Source organism: Myiozetetes cayanensis, unplaced genomic scaffold (assembly GCF_022539395.1).
Source record: "Myiozetetes cayanensis isolate MyiCay16 unplaced genomic scaffold, myiCay2020 scf6-25, whole genome shotgun sequence".
NCBI lineage: Eukaryota > Metazoa > Chordata > Aves > Passeriformes > Tyrannidae > Myiozetetes > Myiozetetes cayanensis.
The window spans coordinates 54846535-54867932 of NW_026087853.1; the positions used below are offsets into that span (position 1 = coordinate 54846535).

At 52.6% G+C, this 21398-nt stretch overlaps 2 protein-coding genes across 4 annotated transcripts; one reads left to right on the plus strand and one right to left on the minus strand.

Annotated features, from left to right (window-relative positions):
- Nucleotides 1-197: 197 nt before the first annotated feature.
- Nucleotides 198-21376, minus strand: LOC126650988 (uncharacterized). 3 transcript variants are annotated; one of them, XM_050336424.1, is made up of 7 exons: nucleotides 4547-5650; nucleotides 3708-3766; nucleotides 3208-3304; nucleotides 2335-2439; nucleotides 2116-2220; nucleotides 1822-1923; nucleotides 987-1310 (listed from the first exon to the last, which is right to left on the minus strand). In XM_050336424.1, the coding sequence occupies exons 3-7, from the start codon at nucleotides 3294-3296 to the stop codon at nucleotides 1199-1201; spliced, it is 513 nt and encodes a 170-aa protein (XP_050192381.1). In that variant the 5' UTR covers nucleotides 3297-3304; nucleotides 3708-3766; nucleotides 4547-5650; the 3' UTR covers nucleotides 987-1198. The 3 variants fall into 3 exon arrangements, with proteins under 3 accessions (XP_050192380.1, XP_050192381.1, XP_050192379.1); XM_050336423.1 differs by lacking the exons at nucleotides 2116-2220; nucleotides 3208-3304; nucleotides 3708-3766; nucleotides 4547-5650 and adding exons at nucleotides 198-307; nucleotides 12842-13010; nucleotides 21242-21376 and having other exon boundaries at nucleotides 1197-1310; XM_050336422.1 differs by lacking the exons at nucleotides 2116-2220; nucleotides 3208-3304; nucleotides 3708-3766; nucleotides 4547-5650 and adding exons at nucleotides 12842-13010; nucleotides 21242-21376.
- Nucleotides 12321-19322, plus strand: DRD4 (dopamine receptor D4). The gene is made up of 4 exons (XM_050336414.1): nucleotides 12321-12619; nucleotides 17528-17640; nucleotides 17987-18534; nucleotides 18939-19322. Exons 1-4 carry the CDS (start codon nucleotides 12392-12394, stop codon nucleotides 19139-19141), a joined length of 1092 nt encoding a protein of 363 aa, XP_050192371.1. The 5' UTR covers nucleotides 12321-12391; the 3' UTR covers nucleotides 19142-19322.
- Nucleotides 21377-21398: the final 22 nt, after the last annotated feature.

Consider the following 21398-nt stretch of genomic DNA (forward strand, 5'->3'; position numbering starts at 1 on the left):
AGACGGGGTCTGTATCCCACAAGGTGAGACGAGTAGATCCCGACAGGGACAAGGCTCAGCAGCCCAGGAATTGCCCAGCAACTCTGTAAGGAAAACATGCCTCCTCCTACAAGTGGCCAGTAGTGGCTCCTTAAAGGGATGCCTGCCAGAATCCCCTTCCACTCTGCTCTCACTGATTCTTTTAAATTGCCAGCTGATTTCAGAAGGTTCTCATCTTCTGCACCTCAGCCAAGTGGCTGTTAGTGGCTCAGTGAAATCCAGGCTGTCAACACTCCTTCCAAAAGGAATCTTTCCTAGCAGAGACTTCCTATGGACCAAAATAAACAATTGCCAGGTTTGTTTGGCCCCTCAGTAAGGGAATGGTGCTCAGGTGAGCTCTGGAGTGGGAAGGGCTCCTTTGCAGATGTCAGGTACATTACAGGTGGTGAAAAGTGCTGGAGCAGCGTGGGCTGAGCAGGGCTGTGCTCAGCACAGGACTGCAGCTGAAGATCCTTCTTTTAAAGCTGCTCTCCAGAATCTGTTGGTTTTACAGGAAAGCTGGAGTGGCTGTTCTATCAGAGGAGGGAATCTGCGTGTCAACAGCGTGTAAACCTCATTAAGCGGTGGGAACAAATTCCTCCATGTGGAACTCTGTCTTTAGTGGCTCTGAGAAAGCTGGGCCAGCAAACCCAGGGGCAGAATGGAGTGGAAACAACATTTACAGTGAGTATCTCTGTTGTGTAGCTCTCAGAACATTTCTTTGCCACAGAATCTGACACCTGGCTGAGTTCCTGCTCCATGGATTCTGACTCTGTGCACAGCTGGACTGTGGGCACTCCCAGCGTGCCTCATGTGGGGGGATCCTGCATTCCAAGGGTAAGGCTACCACCCTTCTTCCAGTTTCCCAAAGAGGAACCAAGGCACAGGCACAGCTAACCAATCTTTATTTGGGACCAGCAGCAGGCAGCCAGATGCCAACATGCAGTGGAAGGGATGTGCTTCACCCAGGCTCCATCTACTGACAGCAGTTCACACCCACACACATTTCACTTTGGGCAATCTAAGAGGTTTCATCGGTGTTTGGCTGCTTTTCAGGAGTATTTTTATTTATTTGCCAATCTCAAGAGTTTTTCCTAAGTAAATTCAGGAGCTTCCCTGTTTATTGTCAAGGCCATACACATGCAAAGCCGTCTCCTTGGCTGGTTTTTTGCCTTCACCTTCAGTCAGAGCCATCTGTATCTTCCTTCATGTCTGCAACCAGCAGCTTAGAGATGGGGCAAAGGTACTGGCTGGTGACAGCAGCAGCTTCCTGGGCATCTCTGTCCGAGTGGCTGCAGGGAGGCAAAAGTGAGGGAGAGTTCCTTATTCCTGGGGGCCTGAGCTGCAGGAGGTGTGACAAAGCCACCGTGGGAAATTCAAGGACAGAGGGACCATGACTGCCTGCAGCCGGGCACCCCACAAGGGCACAGGGGGGGTTTCATCCCCACTGTCGTCAAGAGGTACTAAGGGCCAAGCTTATTCCTCATCATTTTAGGGATTTGAGAGTGAGATGTCTAAGTGGAAGTGGTTGGTCAATAGGAAAAGACAATATCCAGGTGCTAGGACAGCCCATCCTCAGGTCTGTGTTTGACAGGGTAGTAAAGGTTTTGTTTCCATTTTAACTGTTAGGCTGGGTTTCCTAATGGGATGAGTAATTGCGTCAGTCCAGGATAACAACTCTATGATTAGGAAAAGACATTATATCATTTCCATAGGTCTTATAATTTTTAATAACTGCCTTTTCTAGGGCCATTTATAAAAGTCCTTTTTGGCTTCAGTACTGTGGGGCTCAGGGCCACCTACCTGGTGTTCAGAAAGCTCTGGTACAGCCAGAGAAAGCAAAGTTCCTTAGGGCTGTCCTCTCCCTCTCTCTCCTGCATATCTGTGTTGACCGGGCCAGGAGAGCTGGTTTAGATAAAGAAAATTAATAATAATTAAACAGGCCAAACCACATCAGTGTAAGCACCACAGCTGTGGAGCAGCACGTGCCCTGTGCCTGATGCTGCTGTGCCACAGATGTGGTTCAGAGGGGGCTGGTGGCCCAGGGTGGCAGGGACAGCCGGGGGGGCGCGGTGGCTCCCCGAGGTTTCCCCTCACCTGCGCTTGCGGCCCATTAGGTTTTGGATGAACTTCTGCACCTGGGCATTCCCTCTCATCTTGCTGTACTCGCTGGTGAACAGCCCATCTGAGTGTCGCTGGGACCTGGGCCAGGGACACGGGGACAGCGGCTGCTCAGCCCCGGGCAGCCCCTCAGGGCTGGGATCCCTCTCCCCTGGAGGCTGCCTTGCCCCTGGGGTGGGCTTGGCCGGTGCTCACCTGTCCTTGAGCCCCACCAGGTGCTTGACCAGCTGCCTCACGTAGGCATTGCCGTTCATCTTGCTGAGCTCGCTGTGGAACAGCCCATCGGCGTGTCGCTCCATCCTGGGGGGAGAGGGAAGGGAGGCTTCAAACCAGACAAGAGCAGGCATTAAACACTACTCCCTCAAGGAAACAGGGTACCAAACACACAGAGGCAAGAATTTGTGCCACTTTGGCGAAGTTTCACCAAAAAAAGGGAAAAACTCACGGGAGTCTAAAAAATATCTTTGTTAACCGTCACACAGAAAAACGAGCTGCACTTGCTTTTAGTGATGTAATCACCTTGCCACAAGAATGTGGAAATGTGAGGTTAGTGCTGGTTCAGCACAAAAGAGTAGGGCAAGAGGCTGGAGAAGTAATAAGACACAGCCAGAGACACAAGCCTGAGGAACAGGTAGATAACGGCAGTGGTGACAAAGCCCAGCCCTTGCCAGTGACTCCTTTGGTGAACTTGGTGAACTTACAGTGTTGGCTATTTCTGGCTATGTTTCCATGGGGCCAGGCTATTGGAAACAAACTTCCACCTCTATCAGGCTGTGTAACTACACAGCAGGAAAACAGACTCAAAAGCGACTTTTTAGCTTACTTTGATCTGTTTGGGGTCATGATTTTCCTTTTGCATTAAGTTAAATCAACATTCCCATTCTTAAGCAAGAAAAAAATCTTTACAACATTTGCACTCATTTAACTAAATAAATGTAGGGAAGCCAAAATCCACAGCCAAGCAGAAGCAAGTTCAGGAAGGCAGATAAAAGGCTGGGTTTACAGCCAGCAGGCTCTTGGAACAAAAACCAGGGAGAAAAAGGAGGCAGAGTCCCAGGGAATGCTCACCTCTCCCGGGATGGCAGAGATGCTGAGAAGTGGGACAGCACAATCATGGGAATAATGACCTGCCACAGAGCTGTCATCATGGAAACCATGTCCTCTCCTGAAAGCACAAGGTTCTGTGAGCATCAGGACAAGTGCCCTTGGGGTGTGTCTGGAGCAGTTCACAGGGACAGGGCTGTAGAAATACCACCACGGTCATTAAAGTGGGCAGGAATTCCTGCCAGCAGAGATAAACAGCTGGAGATACCTGGGAAAAAAATGTCATGTGCCCAATAAAATCCATCCACACATAGGGGAAGGGAAGGGCTCATGTGTGTGCCCATAGCTGCCTATCCTCTCCTCTTTCAAGAAGGAAAAAGAAATAACACACATTTCCAGTCACTGCAGACCCCCCTAGTTTGTTTTCTTACTGAAATAAAAAGAAAAGTACATGTTGTTCATCCCAAGCCAGGCTCTGCCCTGTGGCTGCAGAGGGGGGGGTGTGCCTGCAGGAGGGTGCTCACCTTTCCCCAGGGATCACGCAGGAGCCGTATCCGGAATACAGAACACACCTGCCTTCCTCCTGCAAAGAAACCAGCCTTCCTCACTGTCCTGCAGTCTCTCACACAGCACTAATCCCAAACCAAAGTCCTCCCACTTGGTTTTTACTTTATTCTGAAACTAGACAGTACAAAGAATGTGAAAGGACTGTCAGAGATTCCTGAACACTGTCCAGCCACCCTCCTGGGACTGTTTGCTGCTCTGGAGGTGCTGCAAGATGAGAAGAGGTACGAGAAGGAAAGACAAGAAGGGGGATCTATCCAGAAATTCATTCAGTGTAAACCACAGCACAAATATTTAATGGCAGCTGCAGAACAAACAGGTGAGAGGATGAAGGAGCCACAAGCTTCATCTCACACTTGTGTTTTCCTGCCTGATTCAGCTTTGAGGGGATGGAATAGTAAACCAAGGACATTTCCAAGGTCACTCTCTTATTGGAGTCCAAACTAGGCAGACTCCACAGTCCTGCAGAGGAGCTGAGAACAGCCACCAAACCCAGAGCTCAACACCCTTGGGGAAGGGGAACCTGAACCCTGAGCCTGTCCTTCCGTCTGTCCAGTACCTGCCACACAGTGCTTTGATCCCCAGGATCTCACCTTGGCATTTTGGCCTTCCTTGTGCTATCCCTGGGCTGGCATTTCTCTGGGAGTACCTATTTAAGAGTCCATTTTAAACCCCATCCCTGGCTCCAGAGCTTCCCTCCTCTCCAAAAACTTGTCTCTTTCTGGACATAACTTTTGCCCCAGAGGTGTGAAATCCACCACCCAAAACTGAAAGAGGGCAGAAGCCCAGCAGGACTCACCAACTGGTCGCTCGTGGCTCGCCGCTGGTGCTCCACTGGCCCACTCCTCTCATGGACCCCTATAAATGTGCTGCCCTTATCAGGAGCAATTATTTGGGTAAAGCCATGAATATGAGCAATCATGATTAACAGCAAACAATGCAGAGGGGCTGGAATGCCCCTTTAATTACTGACGGGGTCATTCACAGCAATTCGATGGACTATTTCTGCTGATGGATAATAATTCCTGCTTGTCTCTAATGACAGTCATTTGTTGGGCAAACATCCCTGTACCCATTGATTCTCTGTGATTGTCATCATTATCTCCCAGCTTTAATTACCTCTTGATAGGAGCTTAATCTTCTGTTCTTCTCTTTTAATCCTGGCTTGGGCTGTGTTTGCAATTGCCAGGATCTGTTGGTCCATGTGTGCCCCAGTGATTTGGTTGAACGACATGTCACTTTTATAGGGTAAATACTGTCTGCTCAGTAGGATCAGGGCTGACTTCTGCATGAGGGGACACCACCTTTTGAGCTGTGGTTTCACCTGGGGAAGGTGTGCTGAGAACAGACTGTTACAGCTTCTAAAAGAGCAGTACACATAAACACATGGAAAACATCCTGAATACATTCCCAGCCATTGCTGGGGGTTGGAGCTGGTTGGTCTCAAATACTGCAAGTAAAGGTGACATGCAAATGGTGGTGGCAGCTTCAACCTGGGCTCCTGGTGTTGCCAAACACCCACAACTGAGAAAGACCATGGAGGAGCAAGGCAAGGAAGAAAGAAGGTTTATAAAGCCTGAAAAACATGTAGGGAGCTAAAAATTACTGATGTGATTTCCCTTCCTTTGCAAATAACCTCAGTGGGTCTGAAATGTCCCCGAGCTCTGGAGAACCTCAGTTTGCCACGAGGATCTGGATGTAATAATAATAAATAATAATGGCCAGTCTTCGCGAGCAAAGATCCGGGGAAGGTCTTTACTCCTTCCAGCCTGCACATTGGATTTTTTAGGTGAGACACAGTGTGCGCGGAACTGAGCCCACCCTTTAATCCTAAGGTTCATCTGCCGGGGCCAAGCGAGCTTGGACGGTGGCAGCGAGGTCCTTAGGACGTAGGTGGGTTGCCTTAAGGGCTAACGAGCCCCACCTGCCCGGGAATCGAACCCGGGTCTCCGCGGTGATAGCGCGGCACCTTTACCCCTAGACCACCAGGGGCTCTAGGATCTGGATGAGAGGACAGAGAAGAGGTTGGAATGACAAAGTGGCCCCACGATGGCAGCAGAGGGTGAACAACAGGACAGTAAAAGCTTCTGGGGAATTGGAAGAACATGCTGTAAGTAACCTGATTTACCTACTTTGCACAAAAAATGGGGTTTGCCTCCAGCAGCGCTGGCAGAGTGAAAAGGCGGTGGGGTAGAAAGCCGTGTAGCCATGCCCAGCACTGCTGCAATTAATGCAGGTACCAACCACAGGCTCCAACTCAAATGCAGGTTCTGAGACTCTGATGAGGAAATTCAGGGCCATGAAGGGAACTCAAAAGCATTTGCAAGCTGAAATTTATACATGAACAAACCAGAGCCCAAACCAAATCCCCAGTCCTGAAACAACATCTGATTTTCCTTAACCAGAATTGGCATCAAACGCTCCTCAGGAGATGTTCTGGGAACAGGAGTGATAAAGGATCCTGTTCAGTAATATCAGCTGATCAGAGCTTTGGGAATCTGCACCTTGATGCTCCCATTCTCCATTTGTGGGAACATTCCTAGTGGGAGTAGAGATTCCCCTCGCCTGCATCCAGCAGGTCCAAAGCAGGATTGAATCCCCCATGGAATCTAACCCACCATGTCTGCAGTATCACTGCAGGGAAAAGCTCCTCAGCATTGGCTCTAGGAATGATACATGGAATTGCTGGCCTCCCGTGGTCCCTGCTCCTGCACCTAGTCCACCTGCAGCCTCAGGAAGTCAGGGCTGCACTGACCCGGCCACCTCCCACCCCTGGGACAGAACACAGGGCTGCAGCAGAGTGAGGAGTGCTGAGTGTGCACCCACATTCCTTGGAGAGGGCAGGGAGAGACGCTCCGGGGCAGGCTGGAGAAAGGATGTGTGAGCTATGGGGCCATCCCTGAGCTGCCTGGGGACACTGCCAGCTGCAAAGCCACCGGGATCTTTGTGCAGTCACCTCTGCTTGGGGTGACAGCAGCTGACCTGCACAGGGTGCACAGCCCTGTGGTGGCATGCATTAAGTAAATCCAGCTGCCAGGTGCCAGGGCTATTCCCAGCACCACGCTGATGGCTGGGGACACCCTCGTGAGCAGCAGAGAGCAGACATTACGAAACAGAGGGGCCACCCCCCTTCAACACCCAGGCCCTGGTTCCTGCTCCCAAGGTGACCTGTCCCAAAGGTGTCTAAGCTGGGAGTGGAACTGAGGAAGGCCTTTTTCCTCCTCTTTATGGTGGGAGGGGTCACCAAACCTACAGTGTCTCAGGACCACGTTAAATGTTTTAGTCCCAGATTTGGCAACATTTAAGAGAGCACATGAGTCTGGCCTTTCTCTGTGGTGGAGGTAAAGACAGGAAACTGCATTTTGGAAAAGACAGGGATCCATCACAAAGCTCCATACCCTGACCCACACCACAGGGAGGATGCAGGCAGACTCTCCAAAACCAGCAGTCGGAGTTCTGCAGGGTCAGTCCAAGTTCTGAAAGGATGAAATTCCCATTCACACCCCTAAGAAATAGAAGATCCAAAAAAGACTTCTGACTGGAGGAGCACTGTGGCTGCACTCAGAGTCCCCCTCCAGAGAGCCTTAGGAAGAGGCTGGATAAATGTTGCTATTGTCACATGGATATTGTTGCTCCTGCCTCGGACTAGGAAAACCCACCCAGCCTTTGGGGCTGCTGTTTATCCAGGGCAGCCCTTACAAGGTTTGTCCAATCCTTGCCAGCCTATCCACAGTCCAGGCTCCAGGATCTGCTGGAGCTGCTCTTCTTCATGGAGCCACCACATCCCCAAATGCTGTACATGGCTCTCTGAGGTCTGTGGCTTTGGAATGGCAAAGAGCACAAGGGCCAAGCCAGGCTGAGGAGGCTGGGGAGGGACCACCTCATCCCCCACACGCCCAGCAGTGGTGTCCCCAGTCCTGAGGAAGCTGTCCAGGGACAGCCAACCTTCGAGGAGCCCAGCACAGGCTGCGCCCCACCCAGTGGCAGCCCCAGCCCATGGCAGGGGAGCTTATTGAGGTCAGATGGTACAAGGAGCTGCACAGCTAAACCCTTCCTGCGTAAAATACCCTCTAATCAGCTTAGGGGGTGTTCAGGAACTTCTACCTCCCCCATTCGCTTTCCCCCTCCTTGCCATACCTGTGTCAGGCCATGTGGGTATGGGCTTGTCTCTGTGTGTCTGCAGGTGAGCCCTGCCCAGGCCCTGAGCTGACGGTGACGCTGCTCCCAGCTCGGAGCAGCTTGGAGTCATCTCCTTGCATCACTCCCAGGTCTGTAAGAGAAAGGACCCTAATTGGAATAAGGGGATTGGAGGATTTAGCCTTCTAAATGCTCCTTTCTTGCACAGGATGCTTTCAGGAGTGATTTTAATCTTTACCACCTGATTTTGTGATTTTGGCTGCAAGGGGCAAGAGCGGGATGGCAGGAAGGGGTGAGCAGGGCAGCTGCAGGTGGGCTTGGGAGAAGGCAGAGGAAAACCACAGCCCTGTGTGGTCATGGGACACACCTGGAGGTGTGCCCACTTGCTCTGAAGTCGGGAGGGAAGGTGCTGGACACTCTGGTTACCTCCATGGCTGGCACCGTTGTGCCAAGGACAGAAGACCAAAGAGCCTTTTAAAGATGAGCTGCTGCCCCCATCAATCACTTGCTGACCTTTGCACCCTATGGAACTCCCTCCCAAGCTCCCTGAGCACTGCCCAAGCAGGAGCACCCTGCCTGCCCCCAGGCAGTGTGCCCAGGGTGGCTGCAGGGCAGGAACAACACATCCCACTGCAGGGACAGGTGGGACAGCACTGGGTGATTTCCTCCCAGGGCTGCTCGGGCCACCCTTGCCCTCCTGGCCCAGCTCTGCTCCCGGCCCAGCTGGCAGCTGCCCTGGCCTTGCTCACAGGGACTGCCCCATGTGTTCTGGCCCTGTCACAGCTCCAAGTGTCATCGAGGGTGCAGTCCCGGCCTCCAGCTGTTGGCTGTGCCTGGGGAGAGGAGGAAGCACTCCAGGGAATTCACTGGAATGAGAAGCACGGCGGCCCAGCTGTTCCAGGTGTGCCGTGCCAGCACTGAGCGCTGCAGCTCCTGGCACAGCTGCTGGGGCTGCTTCCACTGCATCTCCCCTGGGCTTTGTCAGGGACCTGCAAGGACTTCCAGGGCAGCAGGAACGGGCTTTTTCTGAAAGGACAGCCCTTCCAGGGGAACAGGAACAGGCTTTGTCAAGGGCAGGGTGGAGGGAGTTGCATTTCCAGGTGCTTGCTGCTCCCAGGCATGCCTTTCCCTGCCTGTGTTGCCTTTCCCTGCCTCTGTTACCTTCCACTTCTACCCCTGCCCAGGAGGTTTTCCCTGACAAGTGACTTAAATAAGCTCACTGATGTTTTAAAACCAGTAGGGGCTTTGGAACTCTGTTATTTGCTCTGCCTTGTGCCACAAACCCCTGTATCTCTCGTATTTCCCCAGGTTACCCTTGTGTGAGATCAGGAGTTAAGCTGAAACGTGGCATCCACAAAAACATCTAGTTCTGACTCCAAGCAGAGATGGAAAATCCAGGCATTTTCTCCATAGTTTCATCCCCCCAGCTAACCACAAGCATTAGTTTTCACATCTTACAGGGATTTATCATAACTTATCAGAAAGGTAAATGTCAAAAGATCCATTCAGTGTGTACATAAATCCCTGCAGCTTCTTGTGGGGGCACTGGGAGAGCCTGGGCAGGCTGGAGAGCCCGGAGAGCTGTGCCATCCTCCTCCCTTTCCTGCAGAACTTCACCCAGGGCCAGGATGCTGCCCCTGCCTCTTTTCTGGGAAATGCATTACAGGAGATTGGAGAGCTGGGCGGCTTTGCTGCCGATGAGACTCCCACACAGAATTGCTCTTGTCAATATGGCAAATAAAAGGAACAAGATTGGCCTTAAGAGCTCCTTGTTTTCCTCCCTTTGTCCTGGACCTGAAGACAGCCGGGAATGCTGCTCTGGGCTATCAGGGCACTATTCATCAGCCAGTTTGGCACATCTGTGCTGAAACTTTGGCAGCCACATTGTTCCCATGTTCTATTTAAACATTCAGTGTCTCAGATGTGAGAAAATACGTTGATAAAAGTTCCATCTCTTTTTGGAGACTCTGACAGGTGCCTCACTTTGCAACCTTCCTGATCCTTTGAACTGGCTGGGAATCAAATCCTCAATTAATTCATCCTGGGGGAGTCTCTGGGGGACCCCTCCAGGTTCCCTGGCAGGGGACCAGCTCCACCACAGCCACAAGCCACACTGCTCATCTTCCAAAGGTGCTCTAACCATTCCCAGTCCTCACTTGGCCTTGAGGGTGACCCACGAGGGTGACTCTGTCCTCTGCCTCCTGTTTTTCCTTGCAGTGACAACCCCTATCAATATGCTGATGTGTGACAGACCTTCCTTCTCCTCTGCAAGGAGGGTAGCTCTGACCCAAGAAAGGAATTGTGTCTAATGCCTGCAGCCTGTTTGCCATGGAAGCATTGTCCTAATTAGTGCTTTGCATGGCTGCTCGTTTTTGGAAGTCAAAAGCCTTATTTCACATTAGTTTAATCCACGCCAGGATTAAACTAGTCTAGGATTAAGGCCCTGTTAGTCTGGAATATGGGTTTCCATACTGAGAATCAAGAGTCATTCCGCACTAACCCACAAGAAAAATCGAGATAATGGATGTAAATTAACTGTTGAAGGGGATTAGATAAATGGCATTAATCCCTGTGGGAAGGCAGGATGGCAGTCACATTTCGATCCTGCTCTCTTGGTTGCTCAGGGAGTTCAAACATAAATAAATTAACAGTATTCTGTCCACACAGTTTCACCAATGCACTTCAGAGCCTCCTTGAACTAATTTGAGTTGATTTCTCAGAGTGAAAAGGGCTCTAATGAAAGTAGTTCTGCTGTCCCAGCTCCTTGCTGAGGGGAGGCTGTGCCAGGAGTCAGATTTTAGGGACCAACCACGGATGGGAAAAGCTGTGACCAGGTGATGGAAACCACCTGCCTTGTCTGAACTTCCCTGTAGATGAATCCCCACAAACGAGCTCCTGACCCGAGGGATGTGCAGCCACACTTGTGCCCACCCGAGCCCAAGACAAACCATTCCCGAAGGAACGCAGAGACAGGCACGTGAGTACCCACTCCAGGGCTGCTGGGAGTTCTGGGCACACTCAGAGCAGGTGGAAGTGTCTTCTCTCTCTGCACACTGGAAGAGGGAGATGAACAGACAAATCCATGGCTATTGGGATCAGTGTGAGGATGGCAAACCTACACTGGGATGGGAGAGAGGGGTGATACAGCTCTGTAGCTACTAAAGAATGGCATTCTTGCTGGCTTTAGAACAGAGGTGGAAGCCACCTCTGGAGACAGAATTTGGCAAGCCAAACTGTCAGTAAAGTGCTTAAACCAAGGGGATTTTCTCCTCCTCCTGTATGGAATTGTGGAGCTGTGGCTGTTGGGCAGAACAGACTGTGTGGATCAGCTGCTGTTAATCCACTCCAAGGGAAGTAGCTGGATCTGTGTCCCATGGCTGAGTCCTGGGCTCTGGCCTTTCTGTGCTGCACATGCTGAGGGCAACCATGGCCTTTGCCAAAAAGGGTAGGGAACTGGGGGGAACAAGGGTGATGGTTGGAGATAGGATTTCTCCCACAAGACTCAAAATTTTGGATGAAACTCTGAGAGCTACAGCCTATAAACACATCTTAGAAACTCCTTGTCTTATAAAAAGCTTCCAATAATATAATGTCCCCCTTCCATGGAGTGTAAATGTCCCTTTCTTGCTATGCCTTCTCTCCCCAGTGCCTTCCACAAAGCCCAGGCTGATGTGAATGCTTTCCTGGCATTAACATCTGAGCTGAGGCTTGCTGGCACAGCTGGACAGATGCCCACAGAGCCTGGATCAGGTCCCACATCTCCCAAGCAATCTGGGCTAGAAATGAGGGGTCACAGCTCCCCTGTCCTTCCTGCCTGACCCTGCGGGTGCACAGGTACCCCTCAAACAGCATTTCCCTCTCATTTTCAGCAATAAGACACCCCAGCCCTTGTGTTCAGCTGCCACCCTCCCTTTGCTCCCACACTTGCTGCCTGTCTGTTTTCTTCCTCAATCCTGCATTTCTGCAGTTGATTATTACAGCCCAAGCACAGGTAAGGTGCAAAATTCCTTTGGAGTTGCATCCTGCATTTGCCAGTTTTTCCAGCTCATCAACACCACTGTGAATCCTCACTCTGTGCTCCAAGATGCTCACAGGATCCTGTCTTGGCAGTATCTTCACATTTAGCTACGAACTCCCTGGACGCTCAGTCAGGGACACCTAAACATTACCAGATTCTGCACATACCTTGGCATAAAATTTCCCAGTTACCTGCCCAACCTGTAATAACTCCAAGTCTTTCCTCTCACGGTGCTTCAGAGAACACCACCCTGTGAGACCACAGTGACAGCTCCCGGGGGCGCGGCGGGGACACCGGGACACGGGGAGCCGGGACACCGGGAGCCTGCCCCCCTCCCCCGGCGCCCCCTAAGCCGCTTGGTGACCCAGTTGTCCCCGCGGGGCCGGGCCGGGCCGGGCGGGGCGGCGGCGGAGGCTCCTCCCGCGGCTCGGCGGGCACTCCCGGCGGCCGGCCCGGCTCCCCGGGCTGCGGGGGCAGCGCCGCGGGGCCATGGGCAACGGCACGGCCGGACCCCCGCCCGCTGCCGGCCACAGCATCGCCGCGCTGGTGCTCGGCATCCTCCTCATCCTCCTCATCGTCGGCGGCAACGGGCTGGTCTGTCTGAGCGTGTGCACCGAGCGGGCGCTCAAGACCACCACCAACTACTTCATCGTCAGCCTCGCCGTGGCCGACCTGCTGCTCGCCCTCCTCGTCCTGCCCCTCTACGTCTACTCCGAGGTGAGGCTGCCCGGGGGTCCCCGGGGGGGGGCAGGGGGCTGTAGCTTGTGCGCCCGCGGAGCCTGAAGGTGGGATGGGCGACAGCCCAAGTACCGAGGGTCGGAGCCGCCTTGCGGGCTTGCTCCCCACCTCCGTCCCGCCGGCCCGGGAGTGGCAGCGCCCTCGGGACAGCCCCTGCGCCCCGCGATGCTCGTGCGGCGCTCGGAGCACCGCGGCTCTCACCTGCGAGTGTCACGCTCCGGGGCCGCGGGCGGGTGTTGGGGTAAGCTGGACGCTGGCAGGCAGGGGGAGCGGAGCCGCAAACGCACCCAGTGGAGATGCCCCGAGTGGAGGTGCCCGGGGGTGTTCGCCCCAGGCCGGGCCAGCAGCTCCTGAGGCTGAGCGGTTCTCTCTGTAACAGGGAGACAAATGTTTACCGCCAGGGAGGGATAAACCCTTGTGCTTATGGGGGCAGTTGCTGGGGGGGTGAGGGGGCTCCCTGGAACCTGCCCCTTAGTACCAGCTGGGGGCTCTTGCCTGCTCAAGTGGATAAAAGCATCCACAGGGCAAAATATGAGGTGTTTCCACCCACCCTTGTGGTAGTTGGTGGTGTGGACCTTTTTCCCAGTCGTGGGAGAACATGTCCCCTCTCTCCCACGCCATGCCAAGCATCCTTAGGTAAGGCAGGCTGCGGATTAGAGCTTAGGATGGTCTCTACTTGGTCCTAGGATTTTGCAGGACATTGTGACCTCTCTGGAACAGGTATTATGGAGCGACAGGTTCAACAGGGGACCATGAGAAGAACCAGTGGAGAAGCATAACATGCCCTGTTTTTCCACTGTGTCATTGGTTTTGGTGGACTTGCTTTTCCCTTGTTACCTCCATTTTGCTGGTCAGAAACGCACATTCTTCATCACTCTCAGATACTTTTGTAGCTGAGGAGGCCTGAGGCACTCCCAGGCATCCACAGGAATTCCTGAGGAGCAAAGTTCTGCCTTTATGTAAAGGGAGGCTAGAAGAAGATACCAGAGTGTGCCTGGAGACTTGGTAGCACTGAAACGGGTTACCTGAGGAAGCAGAGCTACAGGTGCTGTGGAGGTACTCAGGGTATCACCAGGCTCTGGGTGGCTTTGGGAGGGAGCTGCATAGCTCCAGAGGCTCGGCCTGGTGTGTAACTGCTTCCTCCCTCTGCCCAAGGACTGTGACAATGGCAGGAATCCCAAAGACTCTGTGACATTGGCAGGAGCCACAGCAGCAGTTTATACCATCCTCAGTAGGCAGAGGCATCCCACCAATTAGGGCAAGTACCAGTACCACCTCCCCAGCTGGACTGTGCCAGGGAGCACACCTGTCCCTGTCCCTGTGCCTGTCCCTGTCCCTGCTGTGCTCCTCTGAGCAGCTCTCTCCTAATCCCCAAGTGCCAGAGCTGAGCCAGGCCTGAGCCAGGAAGCCTCTGGCAGGAGCTGAGGGTGTTGGTTATGTAAACATCTTTGCCACTAAGATCCGTGTAAGTGATTATGGAAGAGAGGAAACAGTTTTAGCAGATTTGCATGTTCACCTGGCTCCTTCTCCAGGTCAGGGAAGATGAGTGTTTCCCAGCAGGCACAGCAGTGGAGCAGCCAGGACAAATGACAGGAGCTGTTTTCCTGCTGAGGGTGATGCTGCTCTGCCTAAAACTTCCAGTGGCAGGGCATCAAAAGCTCTTTTCTTGCACTTTCTTATGTGTGCCTGTGATACAGCTCTTCCAATGAGAGATCAGACCTTTATCCTCTCCAAATTTCCTGTGGTTCTCTGTGAATCGGGCACGTCAGCCTGTTTGCAGCAGGATTCAGGATTAGTCTTTCCTGGAATCTTAGAGCTTTAATGGAAATAGATGTTTTTCTGTACCTGGCTAACGTCTGAGCCACACAAAACACTGGGGAGGTGAGCCAGGCCAGCAGGTATAAATCAGTGCCCAGGGGTTTATTTTCAGGCATCAGAAACTGGGGGAGAGGTGTCTTGGAATTTCAGGCCTCGTAATGTCTCAGGTGGATGATCAGACTTGCTCCTCATTTCTGAAAAACCTTGACCTCAATGATTTAAGTCAAGGAAGGACATTAGAGCAGACATGAGGCACCTTTGTCTTGTGTCCCATTCCCTCCCTTCCCTCTCCCCTTGCAGGCTGGGCTGTGTCTTCTGGGGAATGTGGCAGCTGTCACAGCTCATGACAAAAGGCCCCGTGTCAGTGTTTTGGGGGCATGGGGACAATTCTTTGGCTCTGATGTTGGACTTTGCCCGCTGGCAAGGATTATTCCTCTTTCACTTGGTGCCACAGCCCTCGAGCCATGGCTTGTTCAAAGTCCAGCTGGACATCTCCTAATTCCTTTTCGGGCTCCTGCTGTTCCCTACGTGTGGCAGGACGGAGACCAGAGCCGGTATCAGAGGAAACACAACCAGAACCTTTGGCCCTGTCCTGGCTCATGGCCTCGGGAGCACTGGAGGTGTAAGAGCTCTTCTGGCATCAGGCCAGTTCAGAAGGCAGATTTTTCCTTACAAATTAGCTGAGCTGGAATATGGATACCAAAATGGGCTGACTAGGAAGGCAGCTGCAAGGGTGTGGGAGAAGCCAAGTCTGCCTCCTGCCATGCACCATCCTATAAAATCTTCTCCATGACTTCTTTGTATTCCAGCAAAGGGGAGAACCCCAAGAGCCACTGAAGGTGGAGCTGCTCTGCAGCACTTCCTAAAGGCAGCTTGTGTTGTGTGGGATCCCTAAAGCTTTACACTGTGCACCTTGATGGGCTAATCTGCTGCAGTCTCCTGTAATTAGGTACCCCTTAATCACATGGCCCAGCAAAGCCTCTAATCCAAAGTCACTCTCTCATCTGAGGGGTCCCTGGCACATTTTGTGAGGTGGGCAGGTGATAAACACCATGTAATGGAAAGTTCTCTCCCAGCACCTTCCCAAAGCCAGAGTCTTGGGGATTGGTGGAGACAGGGAAGGGTTTGTAGCATTTTCCAAGTACCCAACTTGAATGTCACATCCTCTGAAGGTGCTGCAGCCGGAGAGCTCTTGTCCTTTTCAGAATCAATTAGTTCCCCCAAATCAAAAACAGGTTTGGAAAACTGTAGCCCAAAATCAAATTTTCTCTCTCATAAGATGAACTGAACTTGTCAGGATCCCAGGAAGCTTGGCAAAAATTTGGTTTGTGATGATTCAGGTTCCAAATTCAGTTTGGGGTGGCTGCTCTGTACTAGAGAAGAGGCTGAATGAAGCATTCAGGTCTCACTCCAGCCCTCCCCTGGAGGTATCTCAAGGAGATGCTGTACAAAAATAGCCAGACAGTTACTCCAGAGTCTCCTTTGGCTTTACAGCTCCTCTAATCGTAATCCTGGGCCTGACATCACTACTGCCTGATATTAATCCCTGCAGAGCTGCCTGCCCTGCTCCTGGCAGGGGGTTTGGCACCTTCCCATTGCTCCGTGGAGCGCGTTCCCCACGTGGCTCCGCTCTGGGCTGGGATGAATGAAACCAGAGCCTGCTGTTCAGCAGCTGGACAGGAGCAAATCCATACCTGCTTCCTGAACCCTGCACGTGGGCAGCAATGCTACCCTCCACCAGCACTGCCTGACTGGTGATACACAGGGAAATGTCCCTGGGATTTATATGTATAGATATAAAAATTGTTAGGTAGTGCATTTCCTATAGATAAAAATATATAGTAAATTATACACATTAGATGATGCACATTACCTATAGCTAAACATATATAGTAAATTAAAGATATTACATGTAGCAATATATACTGTAGTAATATTTATCATATGTTTTAATAAGAGCATATAGAGAGTGTTTGATATTCTGCATGACAAGGGGCCCTTGCCACTGAACGCTTTGTTTCCAAGCTAAAATCACACTTAATCTGTACAGTGTGTTTGGTTCTTAACTGAGCCTTTCCCTGCAGAGGGACCCAAAGGATGGTGGAGTTTTCCTGACAGTTACAAACTGGGAGGAAAAATTCCCTGCTGCTGTAGTGGGAACAGCCCAGGGAGCCTCCTGGTTACCTGTGCAGGTGTGAGCACATGGACAGGTCCGTGCTGAAGGAGCTCATTGGCACAGGAAGAGGATCAGGGGGACTATTTCTCTATCAGCCTAAGAAGTGCTTTAATGCTAAACCAACAGGCTGGGTTTGTACCTGGGTGAGATGAGCGCTCGGCTGGAACAAACTCCTGCAAGTAGTCTCTGGCTGTACCAGCATCAGCCATTGCTGTCCTGCTGCCTGTCCTGCTGCCTGTCCTCTGCCAGGGGCTGTGCAGAGCTGTGTCCCTGGCCAAGGTGACTAAGCTGAAAATCACAAAGCATGGCAGTCAACACTTCCAGTCGTTTGGAGCAGTGACTGGTCACTGCTGCTCTGCCCTGGCACTGGGACTGTGCAGGGAGAGCCACAGGTTCTATCTCCCTGCCTGACCCTGGTCTCCATGGGCTGGACTTGTGCTTTGCCCGCCAGGACAGAACAGTTGTGTAACAAAGGGAAACCATTCACATTGTCTGCAAACAGGACACTGGAGCAGTGGGGACCTGAAAGTTGAAGAGGAACCTTGTGCTCTGTCACTTGTTGCCTCAGGGACCGAGGCAGTGATGCTGAGCAGCAACTGTGGTGCTGGGGAGGCTCTGGGATGTGAGGAGAGGGGGGGGGCTCCATTTCTCTGCCCAGCACAACTCACCTGGCCGTGCTGACGCTCTGTGGGCTGTTCTCCAGCCAGCCCTGGGCAGGCTGTGAGCTCCTGCACAGGGCTGACTCCTGTGTGCCACTGCCACGCTGGGAGCATTGTGCCACAGCAGGAGTCTTGGGCTGCTTGTCAGGAGGAACCGTGAGAGGCTGAGACGCCCAGGCACGGAGGTGTTCCCTGTCACTTTAAAGGCATCTGCTGACCCCGGGATCTTTCCAGTTCCAGGGAGGCGTGTGGTCCCTGAGCACGGTGCTGTGCGATGCCCTGATGACCATGGACGTGATGCTGTGCACGGCGTCCATCTTCAACCTGTGCGCGATCAGCGTGGACCGGTGAGTGCCTGCCTGCTCTGCTTGTGTCTGGGTGTCACGCTGCTTCCAATCACCCCTGCCAGACTCCCACGCCGGGAGGATCCTGCTCTTCCCTAAGGGGGGATGCTCTGCCCTACCACCCTCCATCCCAAGCTTTGTGTCCCATCAGGGGTGGCCACGCTGAAAGCACAGCTGTGTGGGGAAGCAGAGCTGCCCCAGGGGCGCTCTGGTTGTAGCCCATGCCTTGGCTCTGTAAAGTAAATGACTGGGGGGAGGACAGTGAGGAGGAGCTCTGGGGCCTCTGGGTTCCCTCACTGGCGGTGACGCCACCACACCAGGCCTGGCTCACCCGGGGCTGTGTTGGCAGGTTCATCGCCGTCCAAGTCCCGCTCAACTACAACCGGCGACAGATCGACCTGCGGCAGTTGATCCTTATATCCACCACCTGGATATTCGCCTTTGCTGTAGCATCTCCTGTCATATTTGGCCTCAACAACGTCCCAAACCGGGACCCCAGCCTGTGCCAGCTGGAGGATGACAACTACATCGTGTACTCCTCCATCTGCTCCTTCTTCATCCCGTGCCCCGTCATGCTGGTGCTGTACTGCGGCATGTTCCAAGGACTCAAGCGCTGGGAGGAGGCCAGGAAGGCCAAGCTGAGGGGCTGCATCTATGGGGCCAACAGGAAGCTGTACCACCCCCCGACCTTCCTGGAGAGGGAGCAGAGCCGTCTGGGGCCGCCGGAGTGCAGCCCCTACAGCCTCACTGGGCTCCCTGGGGACTGTGGGATGAGCAATGGGATCCAGACTGTGTCCTACCCGCACCTCAGGTACCCGCAGCCGGGGCACGGGCGGAAGAGGGCCAAGATCAACGGCCGGGAGCGCAAGGCCATGCGCGTGCTGCCAGTCGTCGTCGGTGAGTATCCGCAGGGAGGGCTGCGTGGGATGGGAAATGTGCCACCTTGTCCCACGCAGGGCAGGAACCCATGTGGATGCAGGGTGCCAGAGCAGTGCCAACAACTACCACCCCTAGGACAGAATGCATGTAGCTGATAACCAGGTTTCCTTCAAGGCAAACCTGTGACTCCCAGTATCTCACATTCGAAGCCAAAGTGAGACTAACTAGACTTTTCATCAGTGTTTGTGACAGGAAAGACATCCCAATTTTTTTGTCTGGATGTAGGCCCAGCTCCACATGTCAGCACAGCTGCTGCCTGTTCCCTGAGCACTCTGAGCTGTCTCTGTCTTGTTTGGCCTGAGCTTTGTAAACTAAACCCTTCTGAATGTGCCCATCACCTTCTCTCTCTATTGCCCTGGCAGGTGCTTTCCTCTTCTGCTGGACACCTTTTTTTGTGGTGCACATTACCAGGGCTCTCTGCAAGTCCTGTGCCATCCCCACTCAAGTCACCAGCACTGTCACTTGGCTGGGCTATGTCAACAGTGCTCTCAACCCCATCATTTACACCGTGTTCAACGCCGAGTTCAGGAACTTCTTCCGCAAAGTCTTGCACCTCTTCTGCTGAGCCCTCTGGGACTGGTGGGGAGGAGGAACCTCCAGGGAGCAGGAACCACCAGGTGATTTTTTGTATAGTTCATTAAAGATCTATTTCTGTCCCTGGCCTGCTGTCTTTGTTGGGGAGGAGGGGAGGAGGAGGAAAAGGCCCAAGGAAGCTGCTCCCCAGCTCCTTGTTGTAAGGTGTCAGAGGTGAGTAAACTGGATGCAGCTTGGATCCTCTTCCCACTGGAAACTGCAGCTTTCCAGCCTCTTTTTTAACATTTGATGTAAGCACAGATAATAAAAATAATTTCTAATCTTCTGGCTTCTGGGGTGGCATTAACAGGGCCGTGAGGTGACACCTACCTGTGCAACCTCCTTTCCCCTTGCCCTTGATAATTTTAAATCCAAAACCTGATTTCACTCATGTTTAACAAGGGTCCTACAAAGGCACCATTGCTAGTGTCCAGAATTCCTTATCAAGCCATAGGATTCCTGCCAGGAACCATTTCCAGCCACAGGAAAGAAATCTGTCATGCCTTTAGGTGAACCTGGGCCAGTGGGACCAAGCAACGCTCATCACTGAGGCTCAGAGAGGAGAAAAGGAATATTGCACAAATTACAATCTTCCAAGTCATGATTTTGTACGGGATTGTTGCTTTCCAGGGGGAAATTTGCTTGGAAACATAACAGAAGAGTACTGCAGGGAGGTCCTGAGTGTTCCTTTGACTAAGAATAGCAACTGCTCAATGAATTTCTCCTCAGCACACAGACAGACTCAATTCCCATGCAATTATCCTGTGCCTTTCTGACTCTGTCACTGCCTGCTTGGGGTGCAGCTGCCCCAGGTAGCAGGGCCCAATGGGAAGCTCCCTGAGAGCTTTCATGGCAGCTGAGTCACACCTACAGTTCCACAATTTAAAGCAGTTGCCCCATTTTCTTCCACATTTTTTCCCTTTACAAGGTGCAGTAAAGCCAAAATTCCAACAGTGACCAAGGCTTGACTATACCTGGCCACAGGCTATTGGATAAGCACAGTGGATTGGATAAGGACAGCTACTGGATAAGGGCAGTGGAGACGCTCAGCTGCTGCCTCATGCCCCTCCCAAGCCCACTGCAGGTGTCCCAGCTCACCCATCCCTGGAGCAGGCTTGTCCTCGGTCCAGGAGGAGCTCTGCTGCTCTCACCAGCCGTGCTGGACAGGGACATGAAGCAACAAGAATATTTTCAACCGAAAGCCTCGTTTGGTGCTGGAAGTGCAGCTTTAGCACTCCAGAGGTGCCACTTTGGAGATGCCGTCGCTGCATCCAAACGCGGGGCACAAGAAACCCTGGGAGCGAGCTGTGTTACCAGCGAGCTGGGTTCAATTAAGACTGTCTTCTCAATTAACTAATTGTCTCCATGCTCTAGAAAACAGGAAATCAGCATTTTACTGTGAGCAGAAACCATTGCCAGTACTTGAGTATTACTCTGGGAAGCAGGAGTGAGCATTTTGCTGTGGGAATGGAAGGAGCTGCCTGTTCTTTCCTTCCCAGGAGTATCACAGGTAATTTCTGTTCTCATCGTGTTTCAGTTCCTGCTTGGCTTTCCATGGATTCATCAGAAACCTCCAGTCTAAGACTTAAGTCTTTTCCACTGCATTTTTCTCTCTTATTAACTTGCCTGTAGCTCTGGATAGAGTGTTCTCCTTCTGACAGTGTGTGTGATGCTGGGTTGGGTCACTCCGTGGTTCATCTGACCTTTCCTGGAGCAGCAGCTGAACAACCATCCTTGTCCACCAGCACAAAACCAGAGAGAACAACAGCCAGGACAAGTGACCTTCACAGGGGCTGTGACCCCTCAGCCAGAGCAAACAACAGCCAGGACAAGTGACCTTCACAGGGGCTATGCCTGAAGCTAAAAACAAAGCCAAACAACCAACCGGAGGTTTGTGGGCCTGCCAAGTGTCCTCCAAAATCTCCAACCACAAGCAAAGGTGCCTGCTCAGCTTAATTATTAAAGAAGTACATGAATAATTAGAATGCATTTGTTGCAGTGAACAAAGCAAGTAACTCCCTAACGGTCACATCTCTGCTCAGCAGCTCCTGCGGGGCAGGGGCACGACAATCCCATATCCATGTGCACTCACCTCGGGCGTGATCCCATCTGAGTCTGGCCAGGTGGATGCTACGAGCGACATTCCAGGCACGCCGTGGGATGAGGCTGTGCTTCCCTGCGGAGCAAACACCTCCCAGGTAGATGGGGAACATGGACACACACGTGTACCTGCCACCACACCCACCTGT